The sequence below is a fragment of the Haliotis rubra genome, unplaced genomic scaffold (assembly GCF_003918875.1).
Source record: "Haliotis rubra isolate DU_JTF1 unplaced genomic scaffold, ASM391887v1 Scf10, whole genome shotgun sequence".
Classification (NCBI taxonomy): Eukaryota; Metazoa; Mollusca; class Gastropoda; order Lepetellida; family Haliotidae; genus Haliotis; species Haliotis rubra.
In genome coordinates this window covers 3,393,594-3,411,515 of record NW_025764892.1, presented here as the reverse complement: position 1 = coordinate 3,411,515, position 17,922 = coordinate 3,393,594, and the positions used below count along the sequence as shown (strand labels likewise).

Sequence of the window (17,922 nt, the reverse complement as noted above, 5' to 3'; positions counted from 1 at the left end):
GTCATGTTTCCAATTCTCCCAACTCCCGATCATCATTTTATGACAATTTACGTCGTTTTGAAAGAAACCCAGTTGATTTTCTGGGTGTTTTGTATCCGTGGCCGAGTATAGGATACACCTATCAGTGGGTAACCAACCGCCGAAGCAGTGGAAACACTCGGAAAAGGTAAAGTCTGCTCCGTCAGTTGTCATGCTGACGACTTCGGTTTGCTGGAATTCCAAAGGAATCCTTCAGATGGACTACCTCGAAACAGGTTACCCCACTGATGGTCAATATTATGCCAATCTGCTTTTGCAGCTGCGTGTAAAATAGCAAATCTAAAAGTGGAAAACTCACTGAAGGTGCGTCGTTCTGTCAGGGAAATGTACCCCTGTACAAGTCTGTTGTCGCCATTGCTGCATAGCTTTACTGTGACTCTGATGTCATTGAGCATCGTTCGTTCCCGCAATATCTGGCGCCATCAGGCCCCGATTTCGCGAAACAAACTTAGGTCTGTGTTTTGACTTAAGTTAGAGTTTTTACTCAAATTTGCGAAAACGCAGAAAAATGCATTTCCCAGAATGAACTGATATCGATATGAAACTCATGCACAGTAGGCAATATGAGATTAGTGGATATATTACTTAAGTTCTTTGCGTTTTTTTATTTTTGAAATGGAGTTGAGTTAAAAATTCAGCTGTTTCAAATTGTCAAACGAGAACTCGGGGCCAGATTTCCACACGTCACTGACACTTGAAGAAACAATTGAACATAAATGAAGTTGCCGACATTTGTGTTGATGGAAGGGAGACGTTCAAACCTCCATGAGGATGCATTCTAAACCAGGGGGATCCAGGCCATCCAGCATCGTTGGCAAAAGTGAGAGGACCTCAGGGATTAGGGACGTGGGAGGGATATTACATTTACACTCAGACCCCCTTCGGCTCAGAAATTCCACAGGAAGGACCTGATTCAATTTCACTGAGCCATTAAGATATTACTTCTGAAAATATATCTCCACCATCATCACGATTACGTGGTGCTCCGATTAATTGAAATAATCGGAGACTGGTTGCAGTGACTAAACGACCAAGCAATCGATCATGCTTTCTCATAATCGAACACAAACAATTTTGGAGCACTTATTTGCATAGACAATATTTATCACAAGATTGGTTTTGCCTGTTACATTTCATAAACACTACAAGCTCGTACCAAATCATGATTGAGTTTATCTTAAGTAAAGACTCCAGTAAATTTATGTTCCTAACATACTAGTAATCCTTTAAAGATGTTAAATCTGCAACCAGATCCCACCACTAGTGTGGATTCGAGTTCCGAATAGTCTCCAGGTTGTCAATCTGGTAATAGAGGCGACGTAATGAGGACTGAATGGTCAGGCGATCTGTCATGTAAGTCATGCTATCAACCAGTGGCTTACCAGACCCATATTGCATACACATTATAAACCACCCGAAGTGGTATATCTGGGTGAGTGAGCGAGTTGGGTTTTACACAGCTTTTTAGCAATATTCCAGCAAAATCACTTCGGGGGACACCAGAAATGGGCTTCACACGTTGTAACCATATGGGAAATCGAACGCGGGCATTCGGCGTGACGAGCGAACGCTTTAACCACTAGGCTACCCCTGGTGTATATGAATACAGCGCTCCGCGACGTAAAGTAACCAGCAAACAAGGGGCTGTGTTGTTACTGGGCTATGTGTAATATAAACCTCCAAGTACCTACGTACTCAAGGATTCAGCATGTGACATAAGTATATGCTTGTGAGCCAACTTACCCAGTAGTTCTCCAACGACACACAAGATAATGACGATGTTATCCCCAGGGAGTTCACTGCAGCGGTGAAATATATGTGTTGTAGGCCAAATTAAATTGATAACAGTGAAATTAATAACACATGTCTGACAGCTTTATGCGTGTTCGTGTGCACTTGATAAATAGGCGTGTCCTGTTGGAGGAAATCGATTTTATCTCGTCGTGTCAGTATGTAAGGAAAATACTGAAAAAATATCGTAAAAAAATAATGACACATCGAGCATGCTCTGCAGTGTCCGTTTAACTTCATGACAATAAAACGCAGATTTCCGTTAAAGATCGTGGTTTAGTTTAGTTTAGTTTAGTTTAGTTTAATTTAGTTTAACATATGTTATATACTCCTCACAAAAAGTTAAGCAACACAAATTTGTAGTCTCATTACATTTTCATTTATTAAAATTACAAATCATGGAATGATGCAATAGAAAGGTGAAACATGTGTACACCCGTAAACAAACTGAAATGAAATGGTATTGAGCAATAATATACTTATTAATCATCAAAAGCATGTACCCGCGAAACAGTCCTTCAAAATGTGCTCCATTGATTGAGCAAAATGTTAACATTAAAGTTCAAGTCAGTTGTGAACAGTGAAGCAGTGTTCAGTAACGCATATGACCATCGTGAAAACAAATGCTACACGTCTACACGTCTTTGCATTGACCAAGTGAGCCTTTAAAGTTGATGTTGTGGAATGTTCTGCCATTATCTCTGTAACGCCTGCTCAAGGTCATCCAGAGTCTGGGGGTGAACATGGAGACCGTAAACACGACTTCCAATAATGTCCATAGCATGTTCAATGGGTTTAAGATCAAGTGACCTTGCAGGCCAGTCTATATGTGTGATGTTGTTGATCTAAACAACATCGTTAACAACTCTTTCTCGGGCATTATCATCCATGGACGGGCATTATCATCCATAAAAATGAAGTTAGGACCCGCTTGTTGTACCAGAGGAATGATTACAGGTAGGTTTACACCGATCAGGGTGCATGTGTGAAGAGTGGAGCACGTTCATGCCACACATTGTGCATGTTGTTTCTGAGGGTGGTTGTGTTCGGGTGATGTAATCAATGTTATCCGATAAATCACTAAAGGTTATGTATTCTTTGAATATTTACCTTTCAGTAACATGTCGGCAAAAATCGCTATCGAGATTGATAAAAATATTACACTGAAAATACTTGTTGCTTTTTTGGGGGGTGAGGAGTATATTTGGGATTACACTTTCGTAGTACATTACAAATAGGGGAATCAGCACTGAGTGGAAGCCGTGGTGAATCATGTAAGTTATAGGTATTTGGGGGAAAACCATAAGAAAGAGCTGTTTAATGGTACACGTTAAGAGCGAGGGGGGGGGGGGGGGAGGTTTTCATCCAATCCCACCTACAACACAACAGTGACGTGGCTTTACAAAGTCAAATGAGTGAGTTAAAATTTCATTTTGCACCAGCAGTTTAGCGATATAGCGACGAGACCAAGTGTAAACTTACACACAAGTTCATAAAGTCAGATTTATAAAAAATACAATATTGTAACCGCCCCTGGGATCAAATCGTGGTGTGTTGAAAGTATACAAAAGACTATAGGGCCACGCTGCTCTGCAACTAACCCATACCTTTTTTTCTGGAATATATGTCAAAATGGTTTCAAAAGGGTAAAAAGGGAACATGTAGGGTAGGTTCTCTACAACTAATACCCTGACTAACTATAAAAGATATTGATATACGACTGTCTGCCTGATGGTAGAGCTACGCCAGTGCATACACGGAACATGTATATCAATTACATACTACATAGAGATAAAACTGAATCACAAAGACAGATCAGATATTACCTCATACCATGTATCAAGGTGCGAGTAAAATATAGTTAAACGCTTCAGTCAATAATGTTTTTACATATACTGTATATATCATATTTTTCATACAACATGCATGCATACTGTATGGTAAAATTACGTTTTTGGCTGTTCGTCGGATAGGACAGATAGGTCCTGGATATCTGGTTACATAAAAACTATCAGGTGTACATTATCTGAATGTGATTTCATTCTTAAATGCTTATATTGGATATATCCTTTTGAAAGCACGACAAACGTTTGCTCGATTCAATACAATAAGGTTCGGTAAACAAGCGTTAAAGCTAAAGGCCTTTTGGCGTCGCTAATTCCAGGGTTATCTAACACCAATAAGTTTGTATGTTATAAACCTTTTCTGAATAAATGGTGATTAGTAACATGACATACAACGCGAGAAAAGAGCAACTTGTGAAAACCAAATCTTATACGTGAAACTAACACTAAGCCACTTTAAGGAACATAATCAACACCGTAACAAGAGATCCGATTTCTATGTATATTTCCCCTTACCTGAAACTGACAAGTCAAGAGTAGTATGTTCTCCCTCCAACCCCCGCCATGAGCATGATCATCGCTGTGTGTATAACAGTCGCGAAGACAGCCTCATGAATGTTCATCGCCCGTTATCCGAGCCGCTTCGCTTTGATTTCCGATCACAAGAATAGTTCAGATCGAAGGCTACACATCAAAGGTTCTACCGGCGGGATGGGTTGCGCTGGCTTACAAAATAAACATTAGGATAGAAACGGCCGATCTTACGATTTGCTACAGTCATGTATTCGTGGTAATCTAATTATATTGTCCTGATGAAGTCCGCAGTCTTTACGCCAAACATTGATAAACTGTGACTCTCATGTTGAGTTTCTGTTCATGTTATGCTTGAACAAATACTTGTGTGTTTTCTTAAAGCGGGAACATTGTTCCTAGTGTTGTAATGTGTTATGCCGGTACCGTTATGCCGGGCGAGATATTTGTGTGTTTTCTTAAAGCGGGAACATTGTTCCTAGTGTTGTAATGTGTTATGCAAGTAACGTTATGCCTGGCGAGATATTTGTATGTTTTCTTAAAGCGGGAACATTGTTCCTAGTGTTGTAATGTGTTATACTGGTACCGTTATGCCTGGCGAGATATTTGTGTGTTCTTAAGCGGGAACATTGTTCCTAGTGTTGTAATGTGTTATACTGGTACCGTTATGCCTGGCGAGATATTTGTGTGTTTTCTTAAAACGGGAACATTGTTCCTAGTGTTGTAATGGTACCGTTATGCCTGGCGAGATATTTGTGTGTTTTCTTAAAGCGGGAACATTGTTCCTAGTGTTGTAATGTGTTATACTGGTACCGTTATGCCTGGCGAGATATTTGTGTGTTTTCTTAAAGCGGGAACATTGTTCCTAGTGTTGTAATGTGTTATACTGGTACCGTTATGCCTGGCGAGATATTTGTGTGTTCTTAAGCGGGAACATTGTTCAGAGTGCTGTAATTGCTATGCCTGGCGAAATATTTGTGTTGTAACATCTATGGGTGTTGTCGTGAGAGTATCCCTCGCGTTTATTATTGTAGTAATAGTTAGTTTCATTACCTACGGGTAATATTGTTTTACGCAACAATATACAACATCCCAAATATTTATCGGCGGGCTGTCAATAACTTAACGTTGTTCAAGTAAACTAGTGGTTGGCACAATGAGCAAGTATCTATGTCGTTGGGACTCCATGAAACACAACAGTGACGTCACACAGTATAACCAAGCGATATCTTCGACAAGCAAAGTGAAAGTTGGACTCCATGAAACACAACAGTGACGTCACACAGTGTAACCAAGCGATTTCTTCGACAAGCAAAGTGAAAGTTGGACTCCATGAAACACAACAGTGACGTCACACAGTGTAACCAAGCGATTTCTTCGACAAGCAAAGTGAAAGTTGGTCTCCATGAAACACAACAGTGAGGTCACACAGTGTAACCAAGCGATTTCTTCGACAACCAAAGTGAAAGTTGGTCTCCATGAAACACAACAGTGACGTCACACAGTGTAACCAAGCGATTTCTTCGACAAGCAAAGTGAAAGTTGGTCTCCATGAAACACAACAGTTAGGTCACACAGTGTAACCAAGCGATTTCTTCGACAAGCAAAGTGAAAGTTGGTCTCCATGAAACACAACAGTGAGGTCACACAATGTAACCAAGCGATTTCTTCAAGCGTGTGTTTACAACATACAGACTGTATGGTCTTTACAAGATCCTGCCTTGGGACATGACAACATCTATCTCAGCATGATGGCCTCTTGAGGTTGCGGTGACGAATAATATAGCAGCAAAAACACTTCCTACAAATGAACACGTCATGTTTAAAAGCCAATGAGTGAGTGAGTTAGGTTTTACGCCGCTTTTAGCAATATTCCAGCAATATCACGGCGGGGGATACTAGAAATGGGCTTCACACATTGTACCCATGTGGGGAATCGAACCCGGGTCTTCGGCGTGACGAGCCAACGCTTTAACCACAAGGCTACCTCACCGCCCCCTTAAAGCCAATGAATAACTATGACGTGGCTCCGTCTAATGTATACAAGTCGAGCGGTGGTTGGGTAGCCACGTGTTTCATACGTTCGCTGGTCAGGCGGAAGAGCTCTATCCAACTACGGCTGTTTGTGTTAAGTTCATCCTTAATGTTTCCCACGTGATTTTTCTTTAGGCCAAGTAAACTGGGGAAAGGGAAATACACACTGAAAATTGGATTTATTTTTCAGAAAACAAATGACATTATCAAAATACAAAACACAACTATAATGTAAGTATCAAAAACATCACCACCGAATAACCATTTTTTGTTTGTATCAATTTAGCAACATCAAACATATTAGTATTCTTTCTTTCCCAAGCGGACCCGTGAAGATCCGGGTTGGAGTTGATATTCAGTAACCCGTGCTTGTCGTACGAGGCGACTAACGGGATCGGGTGGTCAGGCTCGCTGACTTGGTTGACACATGTCATTGGTTTTCATTTGCGTAGATCGAAGCCCATGCTGTTGATCACTGGATTGTCTGGTCCAGGCTCGATTATTTACAGACCGCCGCCATATAGTTGGGATATTGCTGAGTGCGGCGTAAAATTAAATTCAGCCACTCATGCCCGAGCGGCGTAAATCAATATTCATTCACTCATTTCCCAACAATAAAAGAATCAACAACTGAAAAACTATTTATTGCCGAGTAACACGGATCCTGTTTCATTACTGTATTATCTCTACCAAATGTGTAAATATATTTTTTGCGGAGACGTTCCTGTACGTGTCGTCACTACAAGGAGAGCACTATGTGACTCGCTTGTCACGAGCGTGTGTCAAAGCTTCATTGTAGATATATGTAGATTTGTTTCGTCCACGACTGACGATTGACGTATTTTCTGCTCTCAAAGTTTTATCTTCAGACAAGTGCGAGTGTTTGATATATCATATATTCAAGAGGGTTTCATTTCAGCATGATTTATCGATTTCATATGGAAGTAATGTATATCTTATCATATCCCTCCATCATATTCGACCAAATAACTCCATGAATATATTTTGCACATCAACGTCGTTGGTTTGTAAACAACAATGGAATGACGTGTTCCTGATAAACTGTTGAAGATAACGCCGCTGTAAGATAACGGTAAGTTGATTATAAGGTACATATACCCGGGGGTTGAATCTCAATAGGTTATGTCATTTGATAACATGCTAAGTCACGGTGTCCAGAGTTTTTTAACGTGAGTAGTAATGATAAATCTAACTCCTGGAGAATTATTATAGGATTCCTCGAAGCTGGATATTCGCTATTTACGACTTCGTTATCTGTCGAGTTGAAAGTTTTCCCATTGTGCTGTGACTCATGATAATGGCCCAGTCCGGCAGAGTATTCACCAGAATATTTTAGTTACCTCAGAAAAAGGATACCGTGGGTGCATTGACAAATAAACTCGTGAGCGCGTTTGAGTTCGCGCGTAATTTCAAATTTCAAATTTCTAATAAGATGTATATATGTCCTTATGTCTTAGTAATACATTTCAAACATGTATGTGTGTCCGTGTATGCCGCTGTGTGTGTATGTGCATATATATGGAGGGATATATATGTGTGTGTGTGTGTGTCTATATATATAGGAGAAAAAGGCATTCTGTTTTTATTTATCTGTGTGATATTTATGACTGAACACCTGTACTATTTTGGACATTGTGAGCCCTGTCTCTCTCCCTTCGTCATATGAGCGAAATCTCTCTCTCTCTCTCTCTCTCTCTCTCTCTCTCTCTCTCTCTCTCTCTCTCTCTCTCTCTCTCTCTCTCTCTCTCTCTCTCTCTCTCTCTCTCTCTCTCTCTCTCTCTCTCTCTCTCTCTCTCTCTCTCTCTCTCTCTCTCGTCCTGCCGACGACCCGGGTTCGATTCCCCACATGGCCTATTATCTGGTGATAATGCTGGAATACTGCTAATAGCGGCGTAAAACTAAAGTCACTCACTCACTCCACGCATTGCTTGGTGCAGCCGGCATATGAGGTACAGAAGAATGGGAGAGTATACATTTCACAGGCACTAGTGCAAAGGTTTTACAAGCGTCCAGGAGACCGTATTCAACGTCGCCGGTTTAGTGTAATTAAGTGTAATGGTATACTGGGTGGCATCAGAAGTCATGGGAGGACACAACTCATCAATGTTACATGGCAATGGAGTTCGCTACCTTCAAGTCATCGTTCGACACCATGTTCCACCTTTTGTGGAAATGCAGGGACGAAAGGTCACGTTGTTGTAATACATTGCCCTCCCACCCGAGGCAACATAACATTGATGTACTACCATGGCCGGCTGTTTCTTCAGACATACCCCTATGGAACACGTCTGGAATGGAATGACTGCCTTAGGGAGACACGACCCGTAACGCTAGCTCGGTGTGGCCAGTCTTTGGCTGACGTTTAAAACAACATCCCTGAGACTGTTTTCAATGATCTTGAGTCTGCCATACACCGTCACTGCTAGTCTGTCTCACAGTCTCTGAACCACATTATTTTCCCTTTTAGCTATAGCAGCTATTGTATCCCCAGAGACAAGAGCAGCATGAACCCCCAAGATGAAGAAGATTTTGTGTTTGTATGTTTGCTGGGGGCATACATCGAGGCCTTGTGTCAGCAAGAAGGCCAGCATCAGCTGCAGAGAGGGAATGCCAGAGAACGCAACGTGCCGTATCTCGCCAGCCCTGTAAACCGTCACACGCCTGGATGCGTCGTGATGGGGTGGGACGAATCGGCTACCATACAACCTAGCTTGTCGGGAGAACCGGGACAAAATGGGCAGCAAGGGTGAAACAACCGGGACAAAACGCCAAACAAACATGGTCGAATTGACTTTAAGATCCTCTGTCTGACGTACAAGTGCCTCCATGGTTTGGCTCCCTCCTACTTGTCTGAACTCCTACATCCGTATGTCCCCGCACGCAACTTGCGCTCAAACACACAAAACCGACTGGTCATCCCATCCTACAAACTGAAATCCTTCGGACACCGATCATTCTCTTACTCCGCGCCTGTGCTCTGGAACTCTCTCCCATGTGTCCTTAAAAGCTCTGCCACAATTGACATTTTTAAGTCCAGACTTAAAACCCACCTTTTCTCAGTATATTATGTATAACTTCATCTGTAAATACTCCAGTGTAAATATTCTGTAGCGCTTTGAGCATGCCTTAGGGTGTGGAAGGGGCGCATTATAAATATGCATTTATTATTATTATTATTAACGTGAGACACAACTTTAAAGGACCGTGAGATGCCGGGGAATACACATGCCTCCCGTCCCACTACGGACCGTCTACAAGTATTGTTACGGTCTGTTACGTGCTGTCAGGTTTTGTTGCGTTCCCTCCGTTTCCTACAGCCTACTAGGTTTCTCATTAACAGCCTACTAGGTTTCCCATTAACAGCCTACTAGGTTTCCCATTAACAGACTACTAGGTTTCTCATTAACAGCCTACTAGGTTTCTCATTAACAGCCTACTAGGTTTCCCATTAACAGCCTACTAGGTTTCTCATTAACAGCCTACTAGGTTTCTCATTAACAGCCTACTAGGTTTCCCATTAACAGCCTACTAGGTTTCTCATTAACAGCCTACTAGGTTTCTCATTAACAGACTACTAGGTTTCTCATTAACAGCCTACTAGGTTTCCCATTAACAGCCTACTAGGTTTCTCATTAACAGCCTACTAGGTTTCTCATTAACAGCCTACTAGGTTTCTCATTAACAGCCTACTAGGTTTCTCATTAACAGCCTACTAGGTTTCTCATTAGTACTGTGACTGCTGTAGCAAATGTTCGAACGGTTTAAAAATCTGGCGCGGCATCCACGGCAATCACGGACTGTCAGTCTCCCTACGTTATCTCACGTCCATCCCGTTGTGTCCCCGTTTCACGACGTTTCAGCGAAACGGGGCTGCCGTTGCCGCCGGGAACATGGTGTAACCCTAGAATTAAGTCGGTTTGACAGCAGTAACAGTTTCAGGAGTTCATTTAAAGATTTTATATTTTATCTCAACTGTTCAAATTGTCTTTTCCTTTCCTGTAAATAGAGCGATTAGTAATTTCTTCTGCATCCGTACGTAATAGTTGCTTATACGTCATACCCGTGCTTTAAGCATGCTCAAGATGCTGCGTACATTACTATCCCTGTCATTGGACACCATTGTACCTTCCGACACTTTGTCAACTCCTTGGGGACCATACAGCCTCGCTGCGTGTTAGGTGCTTAGAGAACTAATGGCTCACATTGCCAGTCTCATGGGTATCCATTGACAGCTGGGTGGACTGGGACATTGTGGACGGAGGTACCTTTTTCAGGGAAACCAATGAGATGTTCCAGCCCTGGTGTCAAACCCGGGTCTTTGATGTGCACGACAGATGCCGTGTCCACTACACCATTGCGTTGAAGATGTTACTAGGATAATGATAGCCATAAAATAACAAGTACCACTGTAAAGATACAATGATAAAGGTGCCTTTACATGGTACGATCTGTAGTTAACGAATACTGCAGATCCCCTGTGCGTTTTAAAATCAACAGCCTACTCATTTTGTGTCTGAAGGTTAAATGCACAAACTTCTTCGAAGCCAGATGTCTGGGTGGTATGCAAATCAGATATACTCCTATTGGTTAAATATCCATGTGAACTGAAAGTAAATATACTTTTACTCCTGTAAGTTAATTTACTCCATAAGTAAATATACTTACAGGGGTAAATGTGTGCATGTAAAAGAGGCTTTATCAACTTAAAAGGAATATTTTGTTTCTATCAAAATATTAGCTTTAGTCTACGCTATTGCCTCGCATGTATCCACAGAAAAGGAGATCACACTCGATATTCACATGCTAACATAGTTGTTACATCAGCCGTATGACCAAATACTCGATTATCGATAAGGTTACACGTAACATTTTATCACTTTTACAGTGAGTGAGTGAATATGGTTTACGCCGCTTTTAGCAATTTTCCAGCAATATCACTGAGGAGGACACTAAAAATAGCCTTCACACATTGTACTCATATGTGGGGAATCGAACCCGGTCTTGATCGTGACGAGTGAATGCTTTAACCACTAAGCTACCCCAGCACCCCCAATTTTGTCAAAGTACAGTTACCTTTTCCGCTATACACACATGTACGCAGCGTTCGAAATAATCGCCGGCCCAGAGGCCCAGCGCCGGTTGTTATTGCGTCGGGCCTGCAGTTTCAGATATTTGCAGACCCTTGTGGCCTTCAGTAAATATCTGTCATTTTTTTCCAACTGGAATCCTTCCCATAATTTTTTTCTTTATTAACGTTCGGGAATCATACATGATACATGATGTTACGAATGTCAGACAGTTTCACGTCTAGGTATTTCAGCACTTTGCGCATAGGAATGTCAACACCAGTCTTTAACAAGTAAATTAAAACCTTCTCTCTTCGCCATAGGCTTCGCTAATTAATTTTGTAGAAACCGATTGAAACTGTGTACAGTGTAGTCTATTTTATTTTTATTGGTTTGATTTCAACTAAAGGGCCTGCAGAATTCATTCAGCGCCTCCAGAATTTAAAGCCTGCAAGCGGCAGTAGGCCCTTATGGCCAACTGGCAAATTAAAGTATTGCAAACACTGCATGTACGTACGCGCTCGGACACATACACGTCTACACAAGTGGTACAGTATTCCTACAACTGACCAAAGCAAAGAGTATTTTTTATTAGAACACCTTGTACGAAATAACCGATAGTTCCACTCAATACGAGTTCATGGTGCCCTTTGTGCCTCTGTTCACACCAAGTCAACCGTTCATCCAGCACTGGCGACGCTAAGCACCTCAGCTTGCGAATACGAGGATTGTTAAAATATGCACACTTATAATACACACGATCTATCAATTCACAAACGTGGGTCATAAACAAATCTGACCCCTTTGACGCCGATCTTCAAGACAGCCCACATATATCATGACGTTGAGTCATCTACACAGACAGGAACGGAGAAGAGTGTGTGAAGGTTGTGATAGCAAAGTGACGCTTTATTCACTTGAAGAAAGACTGACTGACTGACTGAGTTTGGTTTTACGCCGCTTTTAGCAATATTCCAGCAATATCACGGCGGGGGACACCACAAAATGGGCTTCACTCATTGTACCCATGTGGGGATTCGAACCCGGGTCTTCGGCGTGACGAGCCAACGCTTTAACCACAAGGCTACCCCACCGCCCCCTTGAAGAAAGAATAAAGAGGTTCAGTAACTTTGGTTAGTAGAACGTTTCAGTAACCAAATCATGGTTTGCACTAAATTAATGAAGTCGGGCGTAATGCTTTGAAGATATTACCACCGGGTTTCCGGGTTGGGTTTGTTTGTTTGGTAATCACAATCCAGTGATCAAGAGCATGAGCATCGATGTACGCAATTGGGATACGATAACATGTGTCAACCAAGTCAGCGAGCCTGACCACCCGATTCCGTTTGTCGCCTTTTATGACAAGCATGGGTTGCTGAAGATTAATTCTAGCCTGGATCTTCTCCAGACAGACGCTTTAGTGAGTCTAGCATTATCTTTAAAACCTATAAGTAGGGCGTTCCGTTTCTTATCACGTTCAGGATATACACTCACAGGATGCTACATAACCATATCGTTTATGTTATTGCACGCCTAGATTTCCCTCTTTGGAAACACACGTGAGTGAATGCTCAAAGAATCTGATATTCTTGGTGTATCACGACTGCTTGTATATTGTGGCGACTTCTAAGAAATCGAATTGGGTCCAAAGCTGTGTCATCATTTGTTTTAAATAAGGTTTTCTTTTAGCTTCAATTTATTTCGAATTCGAGAGTCATGTGTGAATATTTGCTAAGATTTCGTTACAGGACTTTGTCAGACATAGCCTTCGTACCTTCAATGAAGCACTGCTCGGTTCAGTGAGCTGTTTCAGGACATGTTGTCAAACGCCGTATCTCTACGTACACGAACGAGTATAATTTGTTCCCAACAACACTGAAGGCTAACAAAGATAACAGTTGTGAAGAAAATTATCTTAAATCTTAACTATGGGTAATTATATGATATGTATCTACAACTCATTACAGCATTCCAGCTCTAAGAAAACCATTACAATAGGTAACGTGCTGTGGCGTGCTGCGCATGTGCAAGCCGTTTCCTGCACGATCTCTCCCTTCTCCCACGGGGGCGGTGGGGTAGCCTAGTGATTAAAGCGTTCGCTTGTCACGCCGAAGACCCGGGTTCGATTCCCCACATGGGTAAAATGTGTGAAGCCCATTTCTGGTGTCTACCGTCGTGATATTGCTGGAATATTGCAAAAACGTCGTAAAACTAAACTCACTCACCCACTCCATTATAACGAAGCGGGTGTCTCACTAAAAATGTCACAGAGAATGAGCAGGAATGGTAAACTGTACCTCGGCTATATATCGTAGGGGTTTGGTGGGTCTGGTCATCAATAGCATGATAGATGGTGGGGAGGCACCGACACATAAAGTGCCAGGCTGGTCAGCGAAATAAGATACAGTCCTTAGACTAAGAATAAACCACACCCGCACCCCCTACCGTCACCCCACTCGCCGCGCACGCCACCCAACCCACTAGTTTATGACAGGTCCCTTAGTAAACTTTTAATTGGGATAGTTGGTACGTTTTTTAAGGCCATATACATTAAAAAAATACATTATATATCTAAAAGAAATTCGCATTATGGAAGAAATATTAATATGCAGCTTTTTACGGAGTTTTGTATGTTCACATAATCACAATGATGACAAATTGTGGTATCAAGTTCTAAAGAGCCGGAAGTTATATAATTTACTGTTACCGTCCTTGTAACTGCTCCTTATGAAATAGGAATTGGACACGAGTATGTATAACACTTAAATCTGCACGCCCTCTTCATCACTTATTAACGTATAGCGGATGAACCCGCGTAGTACCATGGCAACGTGAAGTCTCAAATTTCCGTCACCTTGGGAACGGAAACTCAAACTGTCTGCACACGTTTGAAGCATGTACATGCTGTTGTAATAATGACGGTCGCGATGATTGATCAGTGTATGTCGACACTCAGATCCATATGGATCCTTCACAACACGATCCACACATTACAGCACACGGCGACCATACCTGATGCTATAGTATGGATCAAAGCACAAGAACAGTATCAATATATCAAAAGCAGCATTACGAGCAGTTTATTCTTCAATCTAACCCTCCAAACAAAAATAGTATGTGTATTTTGGCACAAATAATTCATATGGTAACAAATGTAGTATTTCTATAGTAATGCCAGCACACAGCGATCTAACCCACTCAGCCTCCACAGAGTGGTGCCTCGTTTTGTTGGGTTCGAATTCCGGTTGCGACTCAACCCAAAACTACTTCAACCTGTACTCTACTGAGAGTGAGTGAGTTTAGTTTTACGCCGCACTCAGCAATATTCCAGATATATGGCAGTGGTATGTAATTAATCGAGTCTGGACCAGACAATCCAGTGATCAACAGCATGAGCATCGATCTGCGCAATTGGGAACCGATGACATTTGTCAGCCAAGTCAACGAGCCTGACCACCCGATCCCGTTAGTCGTCTCTTACGACAAGAATAGTCGCCTTTTGTGGCTAGCATGGGTTGCTGAAGACCTATTCTACACCGGATCTTAACGGGTCTACGATACTGAGATATCGTAATCCCAAATATAACATAACGTCTTACATTTGGCCACTTTCAAAAAGGCATTATGCAATCATGATTTGTGTAGTGTTAGTCGTTATGCTTTGTAACCATACACCCAACATATTTCCAAACATACACCAAGGTCACACAAAAGTGGTAATTTGTTTACGTTACAAGAAAAAAACACAAACTATAGCGGAAAACCCCGAAAACCTCTAAAATCTATTCAAGGGATATGCATCTTAGCAAATATTCACACAAGTATAATTTGTTCATGAATCATTGGCAATAAGTAATGCATGCCTTGCTTATAAGCCAAGGTATTTTTCAAGTTCTAATTTTAGAAGGAATTAATTGTCTTTTCAAACTGAATCTTCTCCAGTTCTATAAAGTTAAGGAATCTACAAGCAATGAGATGTATGTTTAATGACCGCATGCAGTCGACGTTAAATGTCTGTCAGTCATCAGACGCCTATTGATGCACTATCCAAATATGTTTGGTTTGGTTTGTGGTCCTACAGCGCACTCAGCAATACTCCAGCTATGTGGCGGCGGTCTGGACCAGACAATCCAGCGATCAACAGCATGAGCATCAATGTACGCAAATGATGCACGTGCCAACCTAGTCAGCAAGCCTGACCACCCGATCCCTTTTGTCGCCTCTTACGACAAATAAGCCAAGGTATTTTCAAGTTCTAATTTTAGAAGGAATTAATTGTCTTTTCAAACTGAATCTTCTCCAGTTCTATAAAGTTAAGGAATCTACAAGCAATGAGATGTATGTTTAATGACCGCATGCAGTCGACGTTAAATGTCTGTCAGTCATCAGACGCCTATTGATGCACTATCCAAATATGTTTGGTTTGGTTTGTGGTCCTACAGCGCACTCAGCAATACTCCAGCTATGTGGCGGCGGTCTGGACCAGACAATCCAGCGATCAACAGCATGAGCATCAATGTACGCAAATGATGCACGTGCCAACCTAGTCAGCAAGCCTGACCACCCGATCCCTTTTTGTCGCCTCTTACGACAATCATGGGTTACTGAAGACCGGTATACCGGTATATTGCAATGCGCTTTTCAAGCAATACGTATTGCAATATTTTTTTCTTAGAACCGGTATATTGGGTAAAGAACGTATATGAAGTTTTTGTGATTATCTTTATGGTTTAAAATAAAATCCACACACACACACACACACACACACACACACACACACACACACACACACACACACACACACACACCACCACCACTGTAATGAATAACAGGCCCCAAAAGCTGAGGATCTGCTTGATACAATATTCGTTACAAATAAGGCTGAACTCATGTTACCGGGTTCGTTCAGAACTTTTAATACTGTTCGGCATGGTACATTATTATTCTCTGTGTCCATTCGTACAGACTGAAAAGTACGGGGTGGTTGGCGGGATGCGAATGTGTTACAGTCATCTTCATGTCTTGTTGCTTGGGATAGTCTCGGTTTAGTTGGCACTGTGCTGCAGAGACGTTGACGTGGATGGATGGTCGACCCGAACAAACTGTTCCGATTGGAAATGTTTTCGAAAGAAGGACACTTGGATCTTTCTGTAACACTGTCATATCCGTGGAAACATTAACGCTATATGCTTCTTAACTGAGATAAAGAGCAAAGGCCCAGAACCAGTCTACCTGTACTCAAATGCTGGTTTCATTTTCATAAAAACAACAATATTCACACCATGTAATAACTATCTGAAGAAGAAGGGGATGCATTAAGTCTTAAACCGTCACCAAAAAAATGACATAACGCTATATCATTGAAACACTGTACAACAGGGTATGTACAAATCTCCATAGAGAAACACCCGTGTCTAGTAGCCGTCGTAGCGCAAGAAGTCGCCCATCCGTGTGATGATGTTGAAGCACCCTCCAGCACAAGCAGAGTCCTCATACACACCTATCACAAAGCAGGATCCGCATCTGTAGATGACGCACCCCGACCCTGTGGCTGCACACCGTCCCACCATCATGGTAGTGTTGACTCTGGTCAGGGTGTACTGGGTGTAGCCCACACAGAGCCCCGTCTCTCTCAGTTTGGCACCCCCGTCTTCGAACCCTGCTGCTATAGCCATCACTTCCGCCGCAGTGACGTCAAATCGTGGACTTGCCGCCCATCTCTTGCCGTCCTTTATGCGACAAATGGCGGCTCGGGCGACGTAGCCCTTCTCGAGAAGTGCGCCGATGTACTGTTCCCACGTAGGTGTCTGTTTGGCACTCATTCTCTATGAGGGTTGCTCTTCAGCTGTTCTGAATCAAACGTCATTCAAAATTAGATCCAAATGAGACATAAATTCCTAAAGCAGACGACAGTTTGGTCACTTCCTGTCTTGAAATGGTGTTACAACCAGTCTGGTAGAAGCACCTCTGAATATTGAATGTTGGTCGATTTTTCGAACGCAGCGGGGAATATTTTGATATTTCGGAAAAGAAGATTCACTAACGGGACTGTTTCACTTAAATCCTTTTAAGCAGCGACATATATTTGCTTGTCACAGCTCAGATCACAGCGCATCCGTTTTCATCACGCAGAAATATGTATGAATTATTAAGCTACAGGACGCACTCCAATGCCGTTCGCAAATACCTTTGAGCTGCCTGTGAAGTATCCGAATATGCCGGCTATAACACCAGCCTGTATGTTTCGTCCCCGCACGCCTTCCAAGAACTAATTAACACTGTAACCAAGATGACCACTCTTACACGGCAGTAACATAATCCTGCTCACTGTGTGTTTCGTCTCTCATCTCCTTATTTAATCCAACGGAAAAGCACAATCCACTTGTCTCATGCAAAATCAGTTTATGTACATTCAATAATTAATCAAAATATCACTTTCAAAGCCTATCCAGGAGCTCTCTCAGGTGCTCTCTCCCTAACCAACGTGCGCTTGCATTCTAGTTCCAGTGTTAACAGATCGACTCGTGGTACAAAGCGGGGCGTGTTGACAGCAAGGGTGCCTTTTCTCTATATGAAAGCAGTACCTATCTGCTATC

The 17,922-nt window shown here is 42.1% G+C and overlaps 1 protein-coding gene across 1 annotated transcript; it reads right to left on the bottom strand.

Moving 5' to 3' along the window:
• Positions 1-16,231: 16,231 nt before the first annotated feature.
• On the bottom strand, positions 16,232-17,692 carry LOC124266260 (profilin-1-like). The gene has a single exon (XM_046701077.1). The coding sequence runs from the start codon at positions 17,146-17,148 to the stop codon at positions 16,741-16,743; it is 408 nt and encodes a 135-aa protein (XP_046557033.1). The 5' UTR covers positions 17,149-17,692; the 3' UTR covers positions 16,232-16,740.
• Positions 17,693-17,922: the final 230 nt, after the last annotated feature.